This window comes from Onychomys torridus, chromosome 3 (assembly GCF_903995425.1).
Source record: "Onychomys torridus chromosome 3, mOncTor1.1, whole genome shotgun sequence".
NCBI lineage: Eukaryota > Metazoa > Chordata > Mammalia > Rodentia > Cricetidae > Onychomys > Onychomys torridus.
The window spans coordinates 128,934,385-128,958,508 of record NC_050445.1 but is presented as its reverse complement, the minus strand read 5'-3'; the positions used below and the strand labels follow the sequence as shown (position 1 = coordinate 128,958,508).

General features: G+C 38.6%; 1 pseudogene and 1 gene segment (V, D, J or C); both read right to left on the bottom strand.

Moving 5' to 3' along the window:
- Positions 1–3,463: 3,463 nt before the first annotated feature.
- On the bottom strand, positions 3,464–3,996 carry LOC118580177. The segment is given in 2 exon segments: positions 3,464–3,774; positions 3,948–3,996. Coding segments are annotated over 2 exon segments (360 nt in total).
- A 17,252-nt stretch (positions 3,997–21,248) lies between these two features.
- On the bottom strand, positions 21,249–21,861 carry LOC118580176 (annotated as a pseudogene).
- Between the last annotated feature and the right edge of the window lie 2,263 nt (positions 21,862–24,124).

The following is a 24,124-nucleotide window of genomic DNA, read 5'->3' as shown; positions in this document are numbered from 1 at the left end:
AGGGTCAGGGACCATTGGAGAAAAGGGAAGATGGTAAGAAGAAAAAGTCGGGGAGAAACAGAGAGAAACAATGTCTTCTGGGCATGACAGGACTCCTGCTTTCACATATTCAAACTAGCGATGGTCATCTGTATAAGACCAGCACAAGACCAAGCCAATTAACACTGAAGCATGGAGTGTGGAGGAGCTCATGATCCTAAACCAGCAGCTGATGATCTTCGGATACTTGATAACTTCAACAGGAGGGAGAGAAACAAATTTCTAAAGGTGTGGTATCTGATAAATTGATCATTTTTCTCCCTCCAGTGGATGGCCCAACACATGAGTACTCAGCATGAAATGGGAGGGTAATGAATGTTGAGTGGGAATTACAGAAAAAAGTTGGGGAGAGACGTATACTTACATTAATTATATGCATGTATGACATTACATTAAAAAAAATATTCATTTGAACCATTGTAAGCAGGATCATATTCAGTTGAGGATGATTTTTGTATGTGTATAAGTATATTTATATAGCTTAAAATCTGGAAATTTAAGGAAGAATTAAACATTTTCTGGGGGGGCATGTCATTCAGGCACACATCATTCTCTAAAGGTCAAAAGTAAAACATGTGGTGCCCTCGTTCCTGGATTGGGATGTGCAGATTTCACTCCTGCACCATTGTTTTGGTGTCATGTTCTATAGCATGTAGGATGAAATCGCTGACTTAGTGCTATGAGACTCAATTTCCTCGTCTTAAATCATGCTTTCTATAACCAAGATTCCCCTGGAATTGAATCATGGGACAGGTTAAGCACATACTATGGTTCACTAAGTCCACCTAAATTATTTTTTTTACAAGTGACTTCAAGACCAAGATCTTTCTACATTGTAAATTGTCATTTGTTTGTGAGAATAAGAATGAAGGGTTTATGGGGATGAACACAGACTAGTGGTACTGCAAGTATCATATGGATGTGATATCCGAAAGCCCTTGTAGACTCTGCATATGGAGGCTGCTTCTCAATATAGTGGAAGCTCTGGTATCTGCACAAAGTCCTAAACTCCTTGTTTCAAACATGGATCACAGATGGATCACAGGCACTTCATAGTCTCAGAACAGAACGTTCACACACACACACACACACACACACACACACACACACACACACATGCTATAGCACATTCCCTAATATAATTTGTAACTATATTAAAGACTTCGTGGTCTAATCCTCTGATAGTGTCCTGAGGCCCATTGCTTCTTTAGTAGAATATCTACAGAACTATTTCAACATGGTGAGGAAATGGTGGATATATGGAAATTACAGGGATTGTTAACAAGAAGAACATCTAATAAAAGACAATATTGTATGATCTATATATGGATCATAGACAGGAATTGGGAAAACAAATTGAGGTTTCCTTTATCTATTGTGGAGAAAACACACAAGGGGTTCTTCCCAGTACAATGATAGATGCCTTGGGAACCTGCAGTTACCAAAGTATATAATTCTTCATGGCTTAAGATGTAAGGAGCTTAAGGTCCAGGATCTCAGTTCTACAAAGCTACAGTGTCTTTCTAAGAGGAACAGCTTGTTAGACAACTCCATTTGTTTGGGAAGAAAATCACATGATACTGATCTTTTCTCTTCCCATATTGGTCTTTAAGACCCTGTAAGGTATTTATATGTGTGGGGGAACAGAAAATTTTTTTGACATATGCCCCCAAACAAACCAAAATTAAAATTAAAATTTGCAAAATATTACAGATAACTCTATCAGCTCTATAGAAATTATCTAACTTACACAATCAGAAAGAAAAGTAATTCTTCTTATTTAAATGTTGAAAATGGATAAGAAAATAAGGTTTTGGTCCTTTATCAGAGGTAGAGTTGTACACTCCAGATCAGCTTGTTGTATGAGTAGACAAAAATTATTGTGGAAGTACAGAATTATATTCCAGGTTATACAATCAGTTAAGTTTTGACTGTTAAATGTTAGAGAGAGCAGGGAGAAGGAGAAGGGGGAAAGGAAGAGGAAGAAATGCCCAATAGAGCTAAAAAAAGTTCTTGTCATAGATATCAATTAAGTAATCACATGCTTAATATTAGATGGAACACACTTTACCAGATCTACCACCTCACTCCATATCCAGACTTTGAAATTCTTCTTCCAGTGTCCAATTTGATATGTAGCGCCTATAAGTCATACCTGGTTTTCTTCTATCTACCAGTTCTAGCCATGTTCCCACAGCAGGTGCCTAGGCCTAGTCTAGCACCTGATCCTTGCAGCATCCTAACTCTAGGCTTCAACAAAGTCCCAGACACTATGCAAATACTTAGTTCAACCTCATTCTCCTGTACCACAAACAACCTCTAGGCTTGAGCCAAAGCACTCTCTAGCTGCATCCACCCACAAGAACCTTTGCACTGCCACCACCACCTCATTCTAAAACACAACTTCTGACATCTTCCCACATTTTCTCCAGAGTCTGGCATGGTGGAGCCCCAGGAACTTCTCATCCACACCCTTTTACAGCCTATAGAATATATCTTGAGACCCACAACCAATGGATCAGCCTTTCCTGCCTTCCTGCTGAGAAGTGTTAAGCTTGAATCAATACATTCCCTGTCTACCTGCTAAACCATAGAACTCTCCCATGTCATATCTGAACTTTCTATTCAGACCTTACAACCATTATACAGACTTAGAGCAGGAAGTACATCCTATATTCCAACCCAGATCCTTCCAACCATTTGACTTCATTTTATCCAAGTTATTTCTGACCTCTAGAACCAATGTACAAATGGGAATGGCTAATATCAATGAAATAACCAACCACAATTGCTGGAGAGGGTGTGAAGAAAAGGAAATCCCTTTTCACTGTTGGTCGAATAGCAAACTGATACAGTACCATGGAAATCAGTGTGGACAATTCACAAAAATATAAAAATAAATCTTCAGCGTGACTTATCTATACCACTCCTTGGCATAAAGTCACTTCAAGCATAAATTGACAGGACACTTTTAGTGGGAAAGACAGTTAATGAAAATCAGAAGCTAGAGAAAGGTGGATCCTACTTTTAGTAGCACAAGAGAGGCAGTTTACTTTTAGTATCTGATTACCCTGAATGATAAATGCCAGAGAAGTTCCTACAATCAATGTAGGTAGAAGAAACAGGGTATGAGGCTCCTGGAGAACTCCAGTACAATAGCTGAGAAGAAGTTCCTACTACACTTTCCTTCAATAAACAGAGCTAAAACAGAGAACAAACAAACACTGGTCAATCTAGAGAACAGCACTGGAATACAGTGGGATATTATGGAGACACTAAGTTACCCAAAGATGCAAATGACCTTGTAAAGCAATGCATAAAGCACCCTGTGTGGATTATTCCCATCAAACCCCTGGCCACATTTCAATACTAGGAGGAAGCAGCTGAGCCCTAGGGAGATACAGGGTTTTTGTTCCAGTCTGTATCACTGTGTGGGCGGGATATTACTCCCCTGCCGACAGTAGTAAGTGGCAGCATCTTCAGCCTCCATGCTGCTGATTGTGAGAGAGTAAGAGGTCCCAGACCCACTGCCACTGAAGCGAGCTGGGACTCCAGAAGCAAGAGTGGATGTGCTATAAATCAGGAGCTTAGGGGAGGCTCCTGGTTTCTGCTGGTACCAGTGCAAGTAACCAGAATCTACACTTGAGCTGGCACTGCAGGTCATGGTGACCCTTTCCCCTTGAGATGCAGCCATGGATGCTGGAGACTGGGTGAGAACAATTTGTCCATTGGACACTAAGCAGGGGAAGACAATGAAAAGAAAGAGATGTTAGTAGACATAAACATAAAAATAACTTTGTACCACTTGATGTTCAGAAGAAGGAAAATGAAAAATGTTATATTTGACTCAAGTTCCCCTAGGGAAAAGAATTGTGGATTCTGAGCTCAAATGCCCTCCCCTCTCTTACCTGTGACACTGATTAGTAGAAAGCTGAAAATCTGCACCTGAAAATCCATTGTGCTTTCTACTCTTAGTCTCAGGCTAATTACTGCTCTTCTCATAAGTACATCTCTTTAAAACTGCTATGAACATTTGTGGTTTCTGAGGGTAAGTATGCAAATAGCAAGATATAGTCTAGGCAGTTCTTGGCTTATAAATTCCTGTGGTCTTTAAGTATGGCAAACTGGGTAAATCCAGGAAAATACCTACTTATTTGTTGACATTACACTGATAAGAAGAAATTTCTGTTTTTATTTTCTCCTTCATGGTGCATACCTCTATCCTAGAGTTATACCCATGCATCTCTGTGGAGACTGGCATAATTTGATCCATCCATGAGACATGTTCTACTGAGTGGTAAGGCATATTTCTCCCATGATAAAGCTGTGTTGATGCCTGTTTATAAGTTCTCAGAGAATTTTAGCAGCCTTATCCACTTCCTGTTTTCCTGGAAGTTGCTCAGATGAGACCTCACTCACTTATTCCAGTCTAGCCAGATGACCATGCACACAAAATACTTGGAAAAGCAGCATCCAAGTGTGTGATCTGAAACCCAGTTTGTTTGTGACATGCTGCAACAGTTAAGCACCTGTGTCATCCCTAGGAGAATAGGGGGGAAATCTCCCAATGAATGGATGGAAACACAGGTATGAATTTGTATCAACGTACCTAAGAAAAGCACTTATACATATTAGGTACCCAAGTCTCATAATCAGTTGTAATGTATAATGGAAAATAATAGTAGAGATATTCATATAAGGGTTGTTTTTATTCTGGAAATCAGAATCTAGATGAAAGCTATCAGTTGATTACTGTGCTCTTATGTTCATGAAAATGTATGCTTTTATATGATAGAAACATCCACATCTCTAGAGTACATAGCTCTCTGTCTCTAGACAGAACATCACCCATGTGCATAAAAATGAAATAAAGTAATTATTAAGTATTTAACATTCCTTTGAAAAGTAAATGATAAAATTACAAAATAAAATAGCCATCATGAGGCCTGCTGAATACTGGATAATGAAAAGTTTCAAAGATGAGGCCATGACTCCTCTATAGACTGAGCTTCTCTACAGTGGTTTGGGCCACTGCTGCCTGTGTTTTTCCCTCTGCATGAGAATGCTGATGGAGCAAGTCTTTAGGTTAATCATTAGGATTTCTACACATCCCCTCTCACTTCAACATTATTTGTATAGTATAAACATAGAAAGCGTTGTAATATATGTAACTGTGGTTGAAGGAATTAGAAAGGGAGAAAAGGTGTGTTTCTTCCGTGGTTGATTACCCTGAGCATTAACCTTTGGCATCATGATCATATTCCCTGGAAGCTATGAATATACCTTAGATGAGAAGGGGGGCTTTGAAGATGTAAACTATAAACATTTACAGAGAGTGATTTCCCTACATTGATTAGAGGGGCCTCAAATGAAATAGAAAGAATGAGATTAAACACAGACACAAAGGGAGGAGGCTGTGTCAACACAGATAACAACAGTGCACTGGTATGGTCACAGACAACAAGAGCTTCAATTCATAGAACCTAGAAGTCAGGGGTAGAATCTCCTCTGAAGCCTCTGGAAGGATCCACAACACCGCACAGCCTGAAGATGACTGACTGAAGCTCATTCTAGAGTTCTAATATTTAAGTTTGTGAAAGGTTACAACTTGGTGTGTCAGACCACTAGTTATTGGAAATTTCTACAAAAGCCCTTGGAAACAAATAAAACTGGGGATCAGATGAAAGACAAAATTTCTTTTTTATATCTTTTTATATATAAAGCTGCTTTTATATCTGTTTTCAACTTTCTATTGCTAAATGTAAAGGAATAGAATGTTTTTATGTGATAGAAAAAGTGTGTGACACCAAATAGTGAAAACATGGAACACATGGTAATTACAAAATGAACACTTATGACCTTGTAAATGGTCATGGCTGGTAATATGTTCTGTGGTGTCTTAACAATAAAATATCTAAAGATATGTAAAACAGAACACTGTATGTATGATCATTTGTAATTTAAATAATCATGTGTCATTGTTGATCATGTATACCCTTAGTCTCCCCATCATTGAGAAGGTACTAGTCATTGGAACACACAGTTGATTTGCAAAGAATCTAATGGTCACTGATGCTAAGGAAGACCTTTGAGACCTTAAACATATCATTTCTATATGATAATCCAGTCCAAGAGAAACACACACAGCATACAAAACAGGAAGATGGACAGATCTAGAGGGAAGTGAAAGACACATTTTCCCACTACCTCTTCCCCCAGGACATGCTGTACTAGAGTCCTATTCATAAAAAATCCACCCTCCCCCATGCCTCTCAAGCTTACACTGACTCCCTTTGTTTGAAACTACAGACAGTGGTTAGTGCTGAACCTTGCTTCATTCTACTCTTTTCTTCCCTCTCACTCAAGCATTCCCTGTCATATTCTGTTTTGTAAACCTTTCCTGTCATCCAACAGGAAATGAGTGAACTAAAGGAAAACCTCTTGTCTGCTACTAAGATTCTGTAAGAACTGTCTCTGATATGTGGAGCTCACCAGCTTATTATGTAAGCTTCCAAAGAGGATGGCTAGAATTTTAATTTAATTGTAATTTAAAATGCTTCTGGGTTATTCCAGCTCAGTGACATGAGAGGCCCAGGTTGTGCATTTTCCTGAAACATGGTCTTCTCAGGACAGTTGAAACCAAGTGTATTAATGTTCTGGCCCAAGACAATCATGTTGACTTCCATGCATAAGCTGCAACCCCAATCAGACCACCAGTAGTCTAAAGACAGTGAGGTGGAAAGCCCTGTATTTAGCCAGTAAATGATGAGTCTTTCTGAAATTGCACATGGAATTATGAAACTTTGAATCAGGGTATAAGATTCTAACCTTCTACCTGCCCATGCTGTGTGCACCCTAGAGAGTCTTCTGTGGACAACCTTGTAGTGATGCTACCAGGAGTGGTTCTGCTTGCTGTGGGCTGTGGCCACCAAGGAATTTTGTACCCTGACAGTTCTTCTTGACACTTTTATGTATTCCAATGTTTTGCATGATTTTCCTAGCAGTTCTACACACATTCTATGCTGTGGGTGTGCTTGGCAGCTGTTCAGTAAATGACACTGCATGTACTATACATGTTATATTCCTTATGCTTAGTGTGAAGCCATAGATGCACAAATTATAGAAGAGAACTCAGCAAGTTGTAATTTTATATTTTGTGCACATATATACCCATATATATATATATATATAATGCAACAATAATAATCTGTGAAAATAGGCTATCCATTTGAGAGTGAGGCAGTGGGTCATTGAAGGAACTGGGGAGAGAGGGAAGTGATGAATCCATTTTAAATTAAAATGCTAAATTTTTTTAAAATAATACATAAAAAAGAGATTTACATAATTAGAAATTCTGGCCCAGGTATTATTTCCTTGATCTTCTTAGTTCTCATTATATAAAATTTCCAATAGCTTCCTATTGCTTAGGGGATTAACTGGTTTTAAAAGATAATGGGTTCTATTGCAAAATACAATCTTTTCCTTTAAATGATAATTATTATCATCCAGACTTTTCTATCATAAGAAATACAGACAAAAACTATGTGCAGGTGTGGATGCCCAATAAACACAAATAAAGACTAAATTTTTTAAACAAAAATCAATTGCAAAACATCCACCACAATAACATATCTTTAATAAATAATAAACTTAATTTTCTAGTGAAAAAAACATTGCTAATGTTTTACTTGTATTATAACAGTTGGATATTTAAGATACCATACATGTGTCTTGCATTTAGAGAGAGCTTCCTGAATTTTCATTTAAAATATAATTAGCTTGGGCTGGAGAGATGGGTCAGTATTTAAGAGCACTGCCTACTCTACCTGAGGACAAGGATTCAATCCTCAGTACCTACTTGTTGGTTCACTATCCATCTCTTACTACAGTTCCAGGGGATCTGATGCCCTTTTCTGTTGACCATGAGCATTGAATGTGTATGCTGTTCAGACAAACATGCAGGCAAAACACCCATAGGCATAAAGTACAAATAAATTATATATACATATATATATATGTGTGTGTGTGTGTGTGTGTGTGTGTGTGTGTGTGTGTTCACTAAATTTTCAAATAAGACAAGAAGCCTCAGTAAAAAGGAATCTGAAACAAAGAAGAAAATATGAAAGTTACATTTATGAAATGTATTTCTGATATATTAAAAGGTTAAAAGTAAGGACTTTGTGTAGAAAGGTAAAGATTGCTCCAAAATGGAGATGTCAAATAGAAACAAAGTGGAAAAAAAAGAAAGTAGGCAGTAGAATGATTGAGAGATGTAAATTTAAGCAAAGTAGGCGTGTGGGTAAACTAAATTGACTGTAACAAAAAGACTTAAAATTTTATGACCAAAATGAAAAACCTTTGGATAAAACTAATTTCAGCATCTCTAATTTCAATAAGAAAATTTACTTATGAATTGAATTATTCTCAGTAAGGTACACACACACACACACACACACACACACACACACACACACACACCTTAGAAAAATAAGGATTACATTCATCCTAAGCAGGTAGATCTTCTCTTGCACCTCCAGCTATCTGGACTCCACTCACCATAGCCTGTCTTCTCTCCTGTTAACACTCTTTCTTTTATTTTATAATTTAATTTAATTTTACATATTAACCATGGATCCCCCTGTCCCCCCTCCTCCTGCACCCCCCTGCCCTCCCCCAAGCCCATCCCCCATTCCCATCTCCTCCAGGGCAAGGACTCCCCTGGGGATTCAGCTCAACATGGTAGATTCAGTCCAGGCAGGTCCAGTCCCCTCTTCCCAGGCTGAGCAACATATCCCTGCATAGGCCCCAGGTTCCAAACAGCCAGCTCATGCCCTAAGGACAGGTACTGGTCCCACTGCCTGGGGGCCTCCCAAACAATTCAAGCTAATCAACTGTCTCACTTATCCAGAGGGTCTGATCCAGTTGGGGACTCCCCAGCTATTGGTTTCACTAGTTTGGTTATTTGTCCATGTGCTTTTTCCAATCATGACCTCAACAATTCTCACTCATACAATCCATCCTCTTTCTAGCTGATTTGACTCCTAGAGCTCCACCTGGATCCTGGCCATGGATCTCTGCATCTGCTTCCATCAGTCATTGGATGAGAATTCTAGCATAACAGTTAGGGTGTTTGGCCATCTATCTGATCACCAGAGTAGTTCCTGTTAACACTCTTACCCTGCCAGTTCTTGTCTCTCTCCAGCCTGTCTACACCCTGACAAGACTCTCCACCTAAAAAAGTGGGACTGAGTTTAAAGATCCCTGATATATCCCCAATGACCATCTCATTCTCTTCGTGCTCAAGAATGGATCCTCCTTTCCATTCTGCATAACCCCAATGAGATTTCACCTGCTTTTAACTTTACTCACCAAAAGGAACATTGTCTGAAAAAACCGAACATTTCATTATGTAGATTATATTTTATTAGTCACTTTGTTCTTCAAGGAATGAGAACACTATTAATCCAATCTATGCCTAGGACTTTGAGTGTGTCTGGGCAGTAGGAATATAAACATAATTCCCATGTTTATGATCTTTTCCATTTATCTAATATCTTTTTCAAGGTTTCAAATCTTAAAGATTTAAAGGAGATGAACTTTGTGAGAAGAATTAGATTTTCTACAGATGGCATGGAGTGAGATAATGGAAATAAAAAAGAGTGAAAGAGAAACTATATAAAATTACACACACACATACACATGTACAAACATGCCTCCATATATAATCAATAAACCTGAAAGTATTTGAATTACCAATAAGAAAGTTAAGCTAGTCAACTCTAGTTTATATGAAGTGTTATAAATATCTACTGGTATACAAAAATACTTTTCAGAAAAATATCACAAGCAATAACCAGAAACATCTTAATTAATTTTTATAGAAAATCAATGAAGATTGGCCAGGTTTTAGTTAACAAAGACAATTTATTTTTTATTTAATTTTTTAATTTTACATACCAACCACTGTTCCTTCTCCCTCCCATTCTCCTACTCCACCTAACCTCCCCTGACACTCTATCCCAACAGCTGTTGACAGGGATCATTTCAGGAACATATAGAAGAGAGTTTTGGTTTGTAATTTGGATATTGAATTCAATGAGAAGAAGATATTAAAGACTATCTCCCAATTTCTCAATGATTGTTCATGAAAATCAGTGTAAGCATTACTCACATACCACCTAATGCCACTAAGGAGCAATTGTATAAGGGTCTTGCCCCTCAAATCCATGTCTTTGTAATCCAGATGTTTACATGTCTTTTCCTGTGGGAAAGATAATTTTGTATAAGGAGAGCACAAATTGCTTACATTAAGCATATATTATACATAGCTAAGAGCCCAGTTTACTGAAAGTTGGGGCATCATTAGAATAGGAAGATTGATACAGGCATATTTTTCATTTTTGTTTGAAATAAGGTTTCACTATGTTGCCCTGGATGCCATGAAACTCACTACATAGACCAGGCTGGTCTCAAACTCACAGGACATGCCTGACTCTGCCTCTGAAGTGCTGCAATTAAAGGCACACCGCCCCAACGCAGTATAGGCCACATATTTTTTAATTTATTTTTAAATTAGCAAAAAAATAATGGATTTCATTATGGCATTTGCTTTTTTTTAAATCATCTTTCTCCTAACCCATAGATTAGGGAGAAGATGAAGAGAAATTATGGAATACATGGGATAAGCAAACAGGAGGCATTAGGGAAAGGAAGATGGGCTGCAGGGAAGTGCTGTGCTGAGGCTTCAATAACACCCAGGGAAGTGAAACAGACACCTGAGCATGTCAGTTAACTGATCACTTGACCTCTCACTCCATCCTCTAAGTGCTGTGACTAGATTTAGCACAACTCAGAAATTTCCATGTCACGATATACAGGTGATGGTAGGATGTAAACAAAAGACTATGGAAGGCATACTAGCAGAATTACTACAGACCCCAAGCCCAAAATCTCTGCAGCCTATCCATTGAGAAATAATGTTGAGAAAAATACATATCATGTAGTGTTTCACTCCGGATGTGGTAGTAGCAACATTAATCTGAAAAATGTATATGAATAAGCAATTGAATGTCATTTAACACTTTGTATACAAGCAAACAAAAAATCATCAATATAGCATTTTACAATGAAAAAAAGAACATGTGACTGTAAGAATGAGACTATGCAGTGCAAAAAGAAACCACAGGTCATCTCTCTATATATGGTTGCAAAGATGGAGTCATGCACAGCATAGACTTCAGGGACAGCTCTGCTCTGTCTCCAGGAGGCTATCTTGTGTTTCTATATTGCCATTAACTCACTGAACAATATTAGAGATTATCCTTTAACTCAGGAATAACTTCATACTTTCTACTGTCCAATTTTCTAGCAGATTCCATGTCCATGGGACAAGCACCACCAGGAAAGACTCAAAATGACCTAGTGATTGAGTAACTAGCTACACAACAGGGTTTTTTTCCTACTACATACAAAACAAACACAGTGTGTTTCCATCTGAGTACTTACCTGAACTTACATAATGTTAAAATATAGGGGGAAATATCAAGATATTGTGGCAATTGCCAAGACTGTCATCTCCTTGGTGGCTTGCAGTGAGTGGTTATGTGGTGAAGAGGAATGAGGGAATCATCTGGAGAGCATGGTATATTAAGAAGAATTGGATTTGTGAATCTACACTAAAGTATATTCTGTACACATTCAGTGTTCTGCCCCTCAAGATATGTGTTTCAATTAAATAATAAGAAAGACGAAATATAAACATTTTTTACTTTTTGTTTTTCTTTTTTCTTTTTTTATTATTAAGAAATTTTCTATTCATTTTAATACAAACCACAGATCACCCTCTCCTCTCTTCTCCCACCCCCAAACTCCCCCTTCATCCCATTCCCCATTCCCATCTCCTCCAAGGCAAAGCCTCCCATGGGAACTCAGAAGAGCTTGGTACATTCAGTAGAGGCAAGTCCAAGGCCCTCATCCTGAATCAAGGCTGTGTAAGGTTTCCCCATCATAGTCACTGGGCTCTGAAAATCCCTCTCATGTACCAGGGATGGATTCTGATCCCACTGCCATGGGGCCCTTAAGCAGATCAAGCTACACAACTATCTTGCTTATGCAGAGGGCATAATCCAGTCATATGGAGGCTCCACAGCTATTGGTCCACAGTTCATGAGTTCCTACTAGTTTGGTTTGGTTGTCTCTGTAGGTTTCTCCATCATGATCTTGATGCCCCTTACTCACAGAATCCCTCTTCCATCTCTTTGACTGGACTCCTGGAGCTCAGCCTGGTACTTGGCTGTGGATCTCTGCATCTTCTTCCATCAGTTACTGGATGAAGGCTCTGTGAGACGAGGTTTCTTTGTATATCTCTGGCTGTCCTGGAACTCACTCTATAGAGCAGGCTGGCCTTGAACTCATATACAATGATCTGCCTGTCTCTGCCTCATGAGAGCGAGGATTAAAGGCTTGAACTAGCAATGACCAGCTTATAACCTAAATTTTAAGTAAATTACTACCAAAGAAAAAAAGGAATGATAGAATAAATAATTTAAAAAACTGATCCATAATAAACAAGTGGATAAAATTTGCTTATGATAGTGTGATTAACAGAAAATTGGCAGAAAACAACAACAACAAAAGGCCAGTAAAGCACGTTCCTTCTGCTGAAAAAACAGGTCTGACCTCTCATAACCAGTGTTTTTGAGTCTCAGAAGGTACTTCATGTCAAGTTTCTCAGAGGAGAGAATAAGAATAGCCTCTGGGGTTTTATTCCCTCTTGAATTGGCAGTTTGTCTCACTCCACTGCACCCACCAGGGGATTTGCATATTGCTCCTTTAAGGCCTGTTACATTTAGGCATATGAAATCGGGGAACATTTTGGAAGGAGTAAGCATTTAGACTCTGGTATAAATTCTAACAAATAAAAGGAGAAGGTATATATTACACTTAGAGGGCACTTAGCTTCTTGCTCTGTTTTGAAAATGGATATTTTGGGGTATGAACTAAAATTGTCTACCCAAAAATCAACATGCTACTCGAGATAAGTAACACAAAATAATAACATGAAAAGTCACTTGTAATGATTATAAATGACCTCAGACTTCTTTGTTTGTATCGAGTATCAATGGAGATGTCACAATATCTCCAACTCCACTCACCCTTCCTGTCACCCTTGGAGAGCCAGTTTCCATCTCCAGCAGATCTAGACAGAGTCTTGTATGTAGTGATGACATCAACTACTTTACTGGTTCCTACATAATCCAAGCCAGAATATACCAGGCCTGATCTGTAAAGTTTCCAATAGATATGTTGGGGTCCCAGACAGCTTCAGTGGCAGCAGTTCAGGGACAGATTTCATGCTGAAAATGATCAGAGTAGAGCCTGAGAACTTGGGAGTTTACTAATGTATGTAGCTTGCACATCTTCCTCCCACAGCGATAAAGTTCTGGACACTAACCTTTCTGCTTGTGGTGGCCCAGCTGCCCATGTACTTACCTGTCTGTAGAGCAACTCAATTGAGTCTCCATGTGAGAAAAATACAAAAATATATTACAGAAAAAAAAAATCTGTTTTCCGCTTATTCAGTTACTTTTTTTTTTACTAGGATGTAAAACATTGCTGCTTTTACATCTGATAAGTTAGCCAAACTAATGTTTTATTTTCGTATTCATTCCAATTCTCACATTCCATTGCCATTACTTGTCCTAGAGAGTCTCTTTATCACTCAAATCATTTGTTCATTCACTAAAGCATTACATAAACACTGGCTCAATTGTAGGAATTTTCCTAGGCTGCAACACAGAAAAGTTTAATGTATGACACATTTTGATTCTTGTGAAACATCCCAAATGACCATTTGTTAAAGACATGATCTCTAAGGTAAATACTATCAAAAAAGTGTGTGATTTTTAAAGTCTTTAGAAAATTAGGGCTTATCCCCAAAAGGGATTTTTGGAATATTAGCTTCCAATACCTTTTGCTTTATGGACAAAGAGTGATCCCTTTTGTTCTGCATCATGCAAATGGAATAGCTCTGTCTATAATTTTAGGGATAGTTCCATTACCAAACTCCTGAAGCCTGGTTATATGTGTCATATATCAATGAAGTTGATTTTTTTTTAATTTCATTGTACCTTTTTTTATTTGGTCAGAAGTAAACTATTAGCACTCTGGACCTAAAAACTGTCAGTACTGTTCTTCTTTCCAACCAGACATTTTTTCACCTTAGCCTCATCCTTCTATACTTCTTCTATGATTTCTCCACTCTAGAATGCTATTTATCACAATTGAATTAACCTACAAATCCTCTTTGTTTAAAGAAGAATCTTAGGGCTGTAGAAATGGCTCAGAGGTTAATGCCCTTCTTGCAAAGGGCCGAGGTTCAGTTCCAATTGCCCACACAGTGGCTCACCACACCAGTAACAGCGATTCTTTTTTTTTTTTCTTTTTAAACAAACATTTATGATCATTATTTTATATAGATATAGATAGGTAAATACAACATTGAGTTCAATCTAATCAATATTTATATGTATAATTTAGCTATTATTTGGCTTAAAGGGTCTCATTGGGAAATGTTACCATTTTTACTATTTTCTACAGAGAAAGTATTTTCCAGTTTCAAAAAGCTCTGGACTTTGGAATTATAACCTCTTTTTATGTTCAGTAATGGCAATGCTAAGTGATTGAAAAATAGCTACTTGCATCTCTGTACAGGCACACAGATGGTTCTGATGCATGTATACAGCCAGATAAATTAAAATAAAAATAAGTAGTTCATTTAAAGGGGGTAAGGGAGTCTGTTTGCTATTGAACATTTGGTACATACTTTCTGAAGCATCTATATCTCTTTATGCTCAGCCACCTCGCTCTGCTACTGTGAGATCCTCACCCAGTGTGGGGAGGGGAGTGTTGCTTTCCCTAATTTCCCTCTTCCAAACATTTGATTGAAAAATGGAGATTTTTTTTTGTTCATTATTCTGTATGGTATTGGGTTATGGGATATGTGGATTAATGCATCTTTTCCAAAGAAATATTCAGCTCTTAATATATGAGTAATTATGAATGTAGCAGTGTTTTCTCTTTATGTTTCCATTCCATACATTTCATTAAGAAATAGATTGTGTAGTATTGATAATTTCTGGGACCTCACGACTTAGCAAAGTGGTTCCTTGGGTATCCTATCTGTCCAATGAATTTTTATTCTTATCTTATATGAATAAATTATTAAGAAGAAATGTAGACATTCATTATGCTTTCTCATTTATCCAGTGAAATAGTAGTCTGAAAAATTGATTCATAAAGACATGAAGAGTGAAACCAGCCCTTAAAAATCACATCCTAGTCTTCAGCTCATGACCGTGGGTAATGCAGGTGGTTTGGTGTTTAGTGAGATACTGTTTAAGAAGGTAATATTGTGTTGTCCAAGCCATACTGGACAGTGATAAGTATTAGTTATTTCCATACTGCTGATCATGAGGGTAAAAGTTTCCTGAAAAATTGCCACTGAGCTGTGTGCAAACATGTTCCCTGGATTTCTTACAAAAATCATAATACACACTGGCCTCCAAATTGTGATGAAATGAACTACCAAATAAATATGGTACTAGTCTATCTTGTTGACTAAAAAGATTTATGAGAAGTCAATTCTTAGAAAACTATGGAAGAGTTCCTGTCCTCAGATACACAGACTTGGCATAGTTCATCCCACTAAACTCTTAGTTTGTATGATGTTAGGTATATAACAAAATGAAAACAAACCTGAATTTGTGTCACTACCTAGTGTCAAAGCAACAAAAGTAACTACAGTGCAAACAGCAATCTTCTGGAAAGTCAGATGTTCATGTAAACTCAGTCCCAGTTCATATCAGGGGTGTTGCTGACTTTGTAACCTGCTGTCACTCTGGGAAGAATGGCTCTGTCTGGCTCACTTTTGCCATCCAGAGCAATTCAGTGGTGGCCTGACACAAGATGGTATTACTCTATGATTTGTGTGCAAATTTCATATACCACTCCTGAAGCCTGGATGGGGATGTCATACTCCATGTCTCTAGGGGTGTTGCTTGGGATCTATTTTTAACAAGAGACCCTAGTTTCTCATAGGGACTAGTTTTGCAGTTGATGGTGATTCTTTCAACACTATAGATGACTGTCATGGCTAGAAGCGGTCCTAGAACACTATGTTATGTTAGAAGTTAAGTGAATATGAGTAAGTCGATATAAAAACAGAATTTGCTTAACATGTACAAATATTTATGTACTATGATTTCAAGTGACAGTGAGACTGCTCTGGGATCTTCCATGAGAAGGAGACTCAGGAAATCAGTTTTCTCTATTCTTTTTAAAAAATATTATTGTATTTTTTATTTTATAATTTAATTTAATTTTACATATCAGCCATGGATCCCCCTGTCTTCCCTCCTCTCAACCCCCCTCTCCCCAACCCAACCCCCATTCACATCTCCTCCAGGACAAAGACTCCCCTGGGGTTTCAGCTCAACCTGGTAGATTCAGTCCAGGCAGGTCCAGTCCCCACCTCCCAGGCTGAGTAAAGTGTCCCTGCATAGGCATCAGGCTCCAAACAGCTAGCTCATGCACTAAGGACAGGTCCTACTGCCTGGGGGCCTCCCAAACAATTCAAGCTAATCAACTGTCTCACTTATCCAGAGGGCCTGATCCAGTTGGGGGCTCCTCAGCTAGCTATTGGTTCATAGTTCATGTGTTTCCATTAGTTTGGCTATTTGTCCCTGTGCTTTTTCCAATCAAGATCTCAACATTTCTCAATCATACAATCCCTCCTCTTTCTTGCTGATTGGACTCCTGGAGCTCCACCTGGGGCCTGGCTGTGGATCTCTGAATCAGCTTCCATCAGTCATTGGATGAGATTTCTACCACAACAGTTAGGGTGTTTGGCCATCTGATCATCAGACTAGGTCATTTTGGGCTTTCTCTTGACCATTGCCAGTAGTCTATTGTGGAGGTATCTTTGTGGATTTCTGGGATACCTCTTTAGCACTTTGCTTCTTCCTATTCCATTAGGGTTTTCATTTATCATGGTCTCTTTTTCCTTATTCTTCCTCTCTGTTCTTGATCCAGCTGGGATTTCCCGCTCCCCTAAGCTCTCTTTCCCTTGAATCTTGCCCTTCATTACCACTCCTCACATCCAGTTTGCTCTTGTAGATCTCATCCATTTCCCTGTCATTGTGGGATCCCTATGTCTTTCTTAGGATCCTGTTTCTAGATAGCCTCCCTGGAGTTGTGAGTAGCAGTCTAGTCATCCTTTGTTTTACATTTAGAATTCTCCTATGAGTAAGTACATACCATGTTTGTCTTTCTGAGTCTGGGTTACCTCACTCAGGATGATTTTTTCTAGATCCATCCATTTGCCTGCAATCCTCATGATGTCATTGATTTACTCTGCTGAGTAGTACTCCATTGTATATATGTACCATATTTTATTTATCAATTCTTCAGTTGAAGGGCATCTAGGTTGTTTCCAGGTTCTGGCTATTACAAACAATGCTGCTATGAACATAGCTGAGCATGTGCCCTTGTGGTATGATTGAGCATTCCTTGGGTATTCCAAGAGTGGTATTGCTGGGTCTTCCCTGAGTTAAGAGCAGCAGAAAGTATAGAGCTGAGACTGAGACCCTGTGTTGTTTTAAAAGCCCTAAGCCACACTTTTATAACCTGTCTCCCCTCTGGGGGAGCTAATATTAGCAATTCACATAAACCTACACACTTAAAAAGTACAATTTCAATTAAGGTTTCAATGAAATAGAAACGCTTCTAGGCATTACAAAATCAAAAAGCTGTCTAAGGGTCAGGGACCATTGGAGAAAAGGGAAGATTGTAAGAGGAAAAAGTAGGGGAGAAACAGAGAGAAACAATGTCTTCTGGGCATGACAGGACTCCTGCTTTCACATATTCACACCAGCGATGGTCATCTGTATAAGACCAGCACAAGACCAAGCCGATTAACACTGAAGCATGGAGTGTGGAGGAGCTCATGCTCCTGAACCAGCAGCTGATGATCTTTGGATACTTGATAACTTCGACAGGAGGGAGAGAAACAAATTTCTAAAGGTGTTGTATCTGATAAATTGATCATTTTTCTCCCTCCAGTGGATGGCCCAACACACCAGTATTCAGCATGAAGTGGGAGGGTAATAAATGTTGAGTGGGAATTACAGAACAAAGTTGGGGAGAGACGTATACTTACATTAATTATATTCATGTATGACATTACATTTAAAAAATATTCATTTGAACCATTGTAAGCAGCATCATATTCAGTTGAGGATGATTTTTGTATGGGTATAAGTATATTTATATATCTTAAAATCTGGAAACTTAAGAAAGAAGTAAACATTTTCTGGGGGGGGGCATGTCATCCAGGCACACATCATTCTCTAAAGGTCAAAAGTATTCATTCTCTTATATGTAAAACATGTGGTGCCCTCCATCCTGTATTGGGATGTGCAGATTCCTCTCATGCACCATTGTTTTGGTGTCATGTTCTATAGCATGTAGGAAGAAATCACTGACTTAGTGATATGAGACTCAATTTCCCCATCTTAAATCATGCTTTCTATAACCAAGATTCCCCTGGAATTGAATCATGGGACAGGTTAAGCACAGACTATGGTTCACTAAGGCCACCTAAATTATGTTTTTTACAAGTGACTTCAAGACCAAGATCTTTTTACGTTGTAAATTGTCATTTGTTTGTGAGAATAAGAATGAAGGGTTTATGGGGATGAGGGCAGTCTAGTGGTACTTCAAGTGGCATATGGATGTGATATCCAACAGCCCTTGTAGATTCTGCAGATGGAGGCTGCTTCTCAATATAGTGGAAGCTCTCGTCTCTGCACAAAGTCCTAAACTCCTTGTTTCAAACATGGATCACAGGGACTTCATAGTCTCAGAACAGAATATTCACATGCACACACACACACAAACACAAACACACACACACACACACACACATGCTACAGCACATTCCCTAATATAATTTGTAACTATATTAAAGACTTGGTGGTCTAATCCTCTGATAGTTTCCTGAGTCCCATTGCTTCTTTAGTAGAATATCTACAGAACTATTTCAACATGGTGAGGAAATGTTGGATATATGGAAATTACAGGGATTGTTAACATGAAGAACATCTAATAAAAGACAATATTGTATGATCTATATATGGATCATAGACAGGAATTGGGAAAACAAATTGAGGTTTCCTTTATCTATTGTGGAGAAAACACACAAGGGGTTCTTCCCAGTACAATGATAGATGCCTTGGGAACCTGCAGTTACCAAAGTATATAATTCTTCATGGCTTAAGATGTAAGGAGCTTAAGGTCCAGGATCTCAGTTCTACAAAGCTACAGTGTCATTCTAAGAGGAACAGCTTGTTAGACAACTCCATTTTTTTGGGAAGAAAATCACATGATACTGATCTTTTCTCCTCCCATATTGGTCTTTGAGACACTGTAAGGTATTTCTAAGTGTGGGGGAACAGAAAATTTTTTTGACATATGCCCCCAAACAAACCAAAATTAAAATTAAAATTTGCAAAATATTATAGATAACTCTATCAGCTCTATAGAAATTATCTAACTTACACAATCAGAATGAAAAGTAATTCTTCTTAATTAAATGTTGAAAATGGATAAGGAAAGAAGGTTTTGGTCCTTTATCAGAGGTAGAGTTGTACACTCCAGATCAGCTTGTTGTATGAGTAGACAAAAATTATTGTGGAAGTGAAGAATTATATTCCAGGTTATAGAATCAGTTAAGTTTTGACTGTTAAATGTTAGAGAGAGCAGGGAGAAGGAGAAGGGGGAAAGGAAGAGGAAGAAATGCCCAATAGAGCTAAAAAAAGTTCTTGTCATAGACATCAATTAAGTAATCACATGCTTAATATTAGATGGAACACACTTTACCAGATCTACCACCTCACTCCATATCCAGACTTTGAAATTCTTCTTCCAGTGTCCAATTTGATATGTAGCGCCTATAAGTCATACCTGGTTTTCTTCTATCTACCAGTTCTAGCCATGTTCCCACAGCCGGTGCCTAGGCCTAGTCTAGCAGCTGAACCTTGCAGCATCCTAACTCTAGGCTTCAACAAAGTCCCAGACACTATGCAAATACTTAGTTCAACCTCATTCTCCTGTACCACAAACAACCTCTAGGCTTGAGCCAAAGCGCTCTCTAGCTGCATCCACCCACAAGAACCTTTGCACTGCCACCACCACCTCATTCTAAAACACAACTTCTGACATCTTCCCACATTTTCTCCAGAGTCTGGCATGGTGGTGCCCCAGGAACTTCTCATTCACACCCTTTTACAACCTATAGAATGTATCTTGAGACCCACAAACAATGGATCAGCCTTTCCTGCCTTCCTGCTGAGAAGTGTTAAGCTTGAATCAATACATTCCCTGCCTACCTGCTAAACCACAGAACTCTCCCATGTCATATCTGAACTTTCTATTCAGACCTTACAACCGTTATACAGAGCAGGAATTACATCCTATATTCCAACCCAGATCCTTCCATCCATTTGACTTCATTTTATCCAAGCTATTTCCAACCTCTAGAACCAATGTACAAATGGGAATGGCTAATATCAATGAAATAACGAACCACAATTGCTGGAGAGGGTGTGAAGAAAAGGAAATCCCTTTTTACTGTTGGTGGAATAGCAAACTGATACAGTACAATGGAAATCAGTGTGGACAATTCACAAAAATATAAAAATAAATCTTCAGCGTGACTTATCTATACCACTCCTTGGCATAAAGTCACTTCAAGCATAAATTGACAGGACACTTTTAGTGGGAAAGACAGTTCCTTAATGAAAATCAGAAGCTAGAGAAAGGTGGATCCTACTTTTAGTAGCACAAGAGAGGCAGTTTACTTTTAGTATCTGATTACCCTGAATGATAAATGCCAGAGAAGTTCCTACAATCAATGTAGGTAGAAGAAACAGGGTATGAGGCTTCTGGAAAACTCCAGTACAATAGCTGAGAAGAAGTTCCTACTACACTTTCCTTCAATAAACAGAGCTAACACAGAGAACAAACAAACACTGGTCAATCTTGAGAACAGCACTGGAATACAGTGGGATATTATGGAGACACTAAGTTACCCAAAGATGCAAATGACCTTGTACAGCAGGGCATAAAGCACCCTGTGTGGATAATTGCCATCAAACCCCTGGCCACATTTGAACACTAGGAGGAAGCAGCTGGGCCCTAGGGAGATACAGGGTTTTTGTTCCAGTCTGTATCACTGTGTGGGTGGGATATTACTCCCCTGCCGACAGTAGTAAGTGGCAGCATCTTCAGCCTCCATACTGCTGATTGTGAGAGAGTAAGAGGTCCCAGACCCACTGCCACTGAAGCGAGCTGGGACTCCAGAAGCCAGAGTGGATGTGCTATAAATCAGGAGCTTAGGGGAGGCTCCTGGTTTCTGCTGGTACCAATGCAAGTAACTGGAATCTACACTTGAGCTGGCACTGCAGGTCATGGTGACCCTTTCCCCTTGAGATGCAGCCATGGATGCTGGAGACTGGGTGAGAACAATTTGTCCATTGGACACTAAGCAGGGGAAGACAATGAAAAGAAAGAGATGTTAGTAGACATAAACATAAAAATAACTTTGTACCACTTGATGTTCAGAATAAGGAAAATGAAAAATGTTATATTTGACGCAAGTTCCCCTAGGGAAAAGAATTGTGGATTCTGAGCTCAAATGCCCTCCCCTCTCTTACCTGTGACACTGATCAGTAGGAAGCTGAAAATCTGCACCTGAAAATCCATTGTGCTTTCTACTCTTAGTCTCAGCCTAATTACTGCTCTTCTCATAAGTACATCTCTTTAAAACTGCTATGAACCATTTGTGGTTTCTGAGGATGAAGTATGCAAATATCAAGATATAGTCTAGGCAGTTCTTGGCTTATAAATTCCTGTGGTCCTTTAAGTATGTCAAACCTGGTTAATCCAGGAAAATATCTACTTATGTGTAGACATTACACTGATAAAGAAGGAAATTTCTGTTTTTATTTTCTCCTTCATGGTGCATACCTCTATCCTAGAGTTATACCCATGCATCTCTGTGGAGACTGGAATAATTTGATCCACTCCATGAGGCATGTTCTACTGAGTGGTAAGAGGCATATTTCTCCCATGATAAAGCTGTGTTGAGGATGACTGTTTATAATGTTCTCAGAGAATTTTTAGCAGCCTTATCCACTTCCTGTTTTCCTGGAAGTTGCTCAGATGAGACCTCACTCACTTATTCCAGTCTAGCCAGATGACCATGCACCCAAAATACTTGGAAAAGCAGCATCCAAGTGTGTGATCTGAAACCCAGTTTTGTTTGGTGACATGCTGCAACAGTTAAGCACCTGTGTCATCCCTAGGAGAATAGGGAGGGGAAATCTCCCAATGAAATGGATGGAAACACAGGTACTGAATTTGTATCAACTATCATTTGTTAGACTACCACAGGCTGGATTTAAGAGAACTGTGGCCTGTATTTTCATGAAAACATCTGATGCTCTGTTGTTGTTTTGTTCATATCATATTATTATCTGGTAACATTTGAACATACTTTGCAAATAAACTGCATTTCAATTATTAAGGGGTAACAGCTCCTTAAACTGCAAATTCATGTATAAGATTGATCAAAAGTTTTACTTTATCCTATTGCAAATTTCTATTTTGTTCTTAGAAACTTTGAAGTTAAACACAGCTGATAAGGAAGCATAGTTATCTCTAGATTTTCCTTTAAGAATGGTTCCCTTGTCCCTCCCTTCATAAAAGACTCTTTCATTGTGTACCAATAATAAAGAAAAATAGCCAAGAGACTCTGTGAATAAATACTTATTTTGAGAGATATTACCATAAGAATTGTTGAATTAATATGTATTGTAAACTATACTTTTATGAGCAACCAATTTTAAGTAAATGAATTATTTTCCTTCAAAATAACCCATGGTCTTGTCTTTCACTGTTCTTGTTTAGTAGGTAGTTTCCAATCTTATTATTGTTCCTTCAGAATGAAAGATCTTCAACTGTTTTTGTGAATATATATATATATATATATATATATATATATATATATATTTCATATATATATATTTCATATACATATATTTTAATTTCATGAGTGATGCCACTATTTCATGATTGGGCAAATAAAACAAACAGTTCAGTACATTGTCCATGTGTGTAAACATGGATAAAGAAAAGGATAACACTATCATGTGTGTTCTGAAATTAGTGTTGCATCCTCAAAACAGCCAAAGAGAATAATAATAATATTTTTGTGTCTACTAAGATTGAAGGACTGAGCAAAGTGTCCATGTGTAAGCCTAAGGTTTCAAACTACCAGCTCATGCACTAAGGACAGATCCTGGTCCCACAGACTGGATGCCTCCCAAACAGATCAAGCTATTCAATTGTCTCACATATCCAGAGGGACTGATCCAGCTGGGGGCTTCACAGCCTTTGGTTCATAATTCATTTGCTTCCATTCGTTTGGCTATTTGTCCCTGTGCTTTTTGCAATTTTGGATTCAACAATTCACGCTCTTGCAGACCCTCCTCTTTCTCGACAGTTGGACACCTAGAGCTCCAACTGGGGCTATGCTCAGTCTGGAAGGAGGTGGCAGGACCTGCCTGTACTGAATCTACCAGGTTTAAATGAATCCCTGTGGATAAGTGAGACAACTGAATAGCTTGAACTGTTTGGGACACATCCAGGCAGTGGAACCCCGACCTGTCCTTAGTGCATGAGCTGGCTGTTTGTAACCTAGGCCTTACACAGGGACACTTTTGTCAGCCTGGAAGGAGGGGACTGGACCTACCTGTACTGATTCCACCAGGTTGAATTGAATCCCCAGAGGAGTCTTGGCCCTGGAGGAGATGGGAATAGAGGGGAGGGGCTGCGGGGAAGGTGGGGGTGAGAGTGAGGAGGACAGGGGAACCCATGGCTAATGTGTAAAATTAAAACACAAATATAATAAGTTAAAAAAAGAAAAAGAAAAACTGTGATTGTGGTCAGTGCCAAAACAACTGTC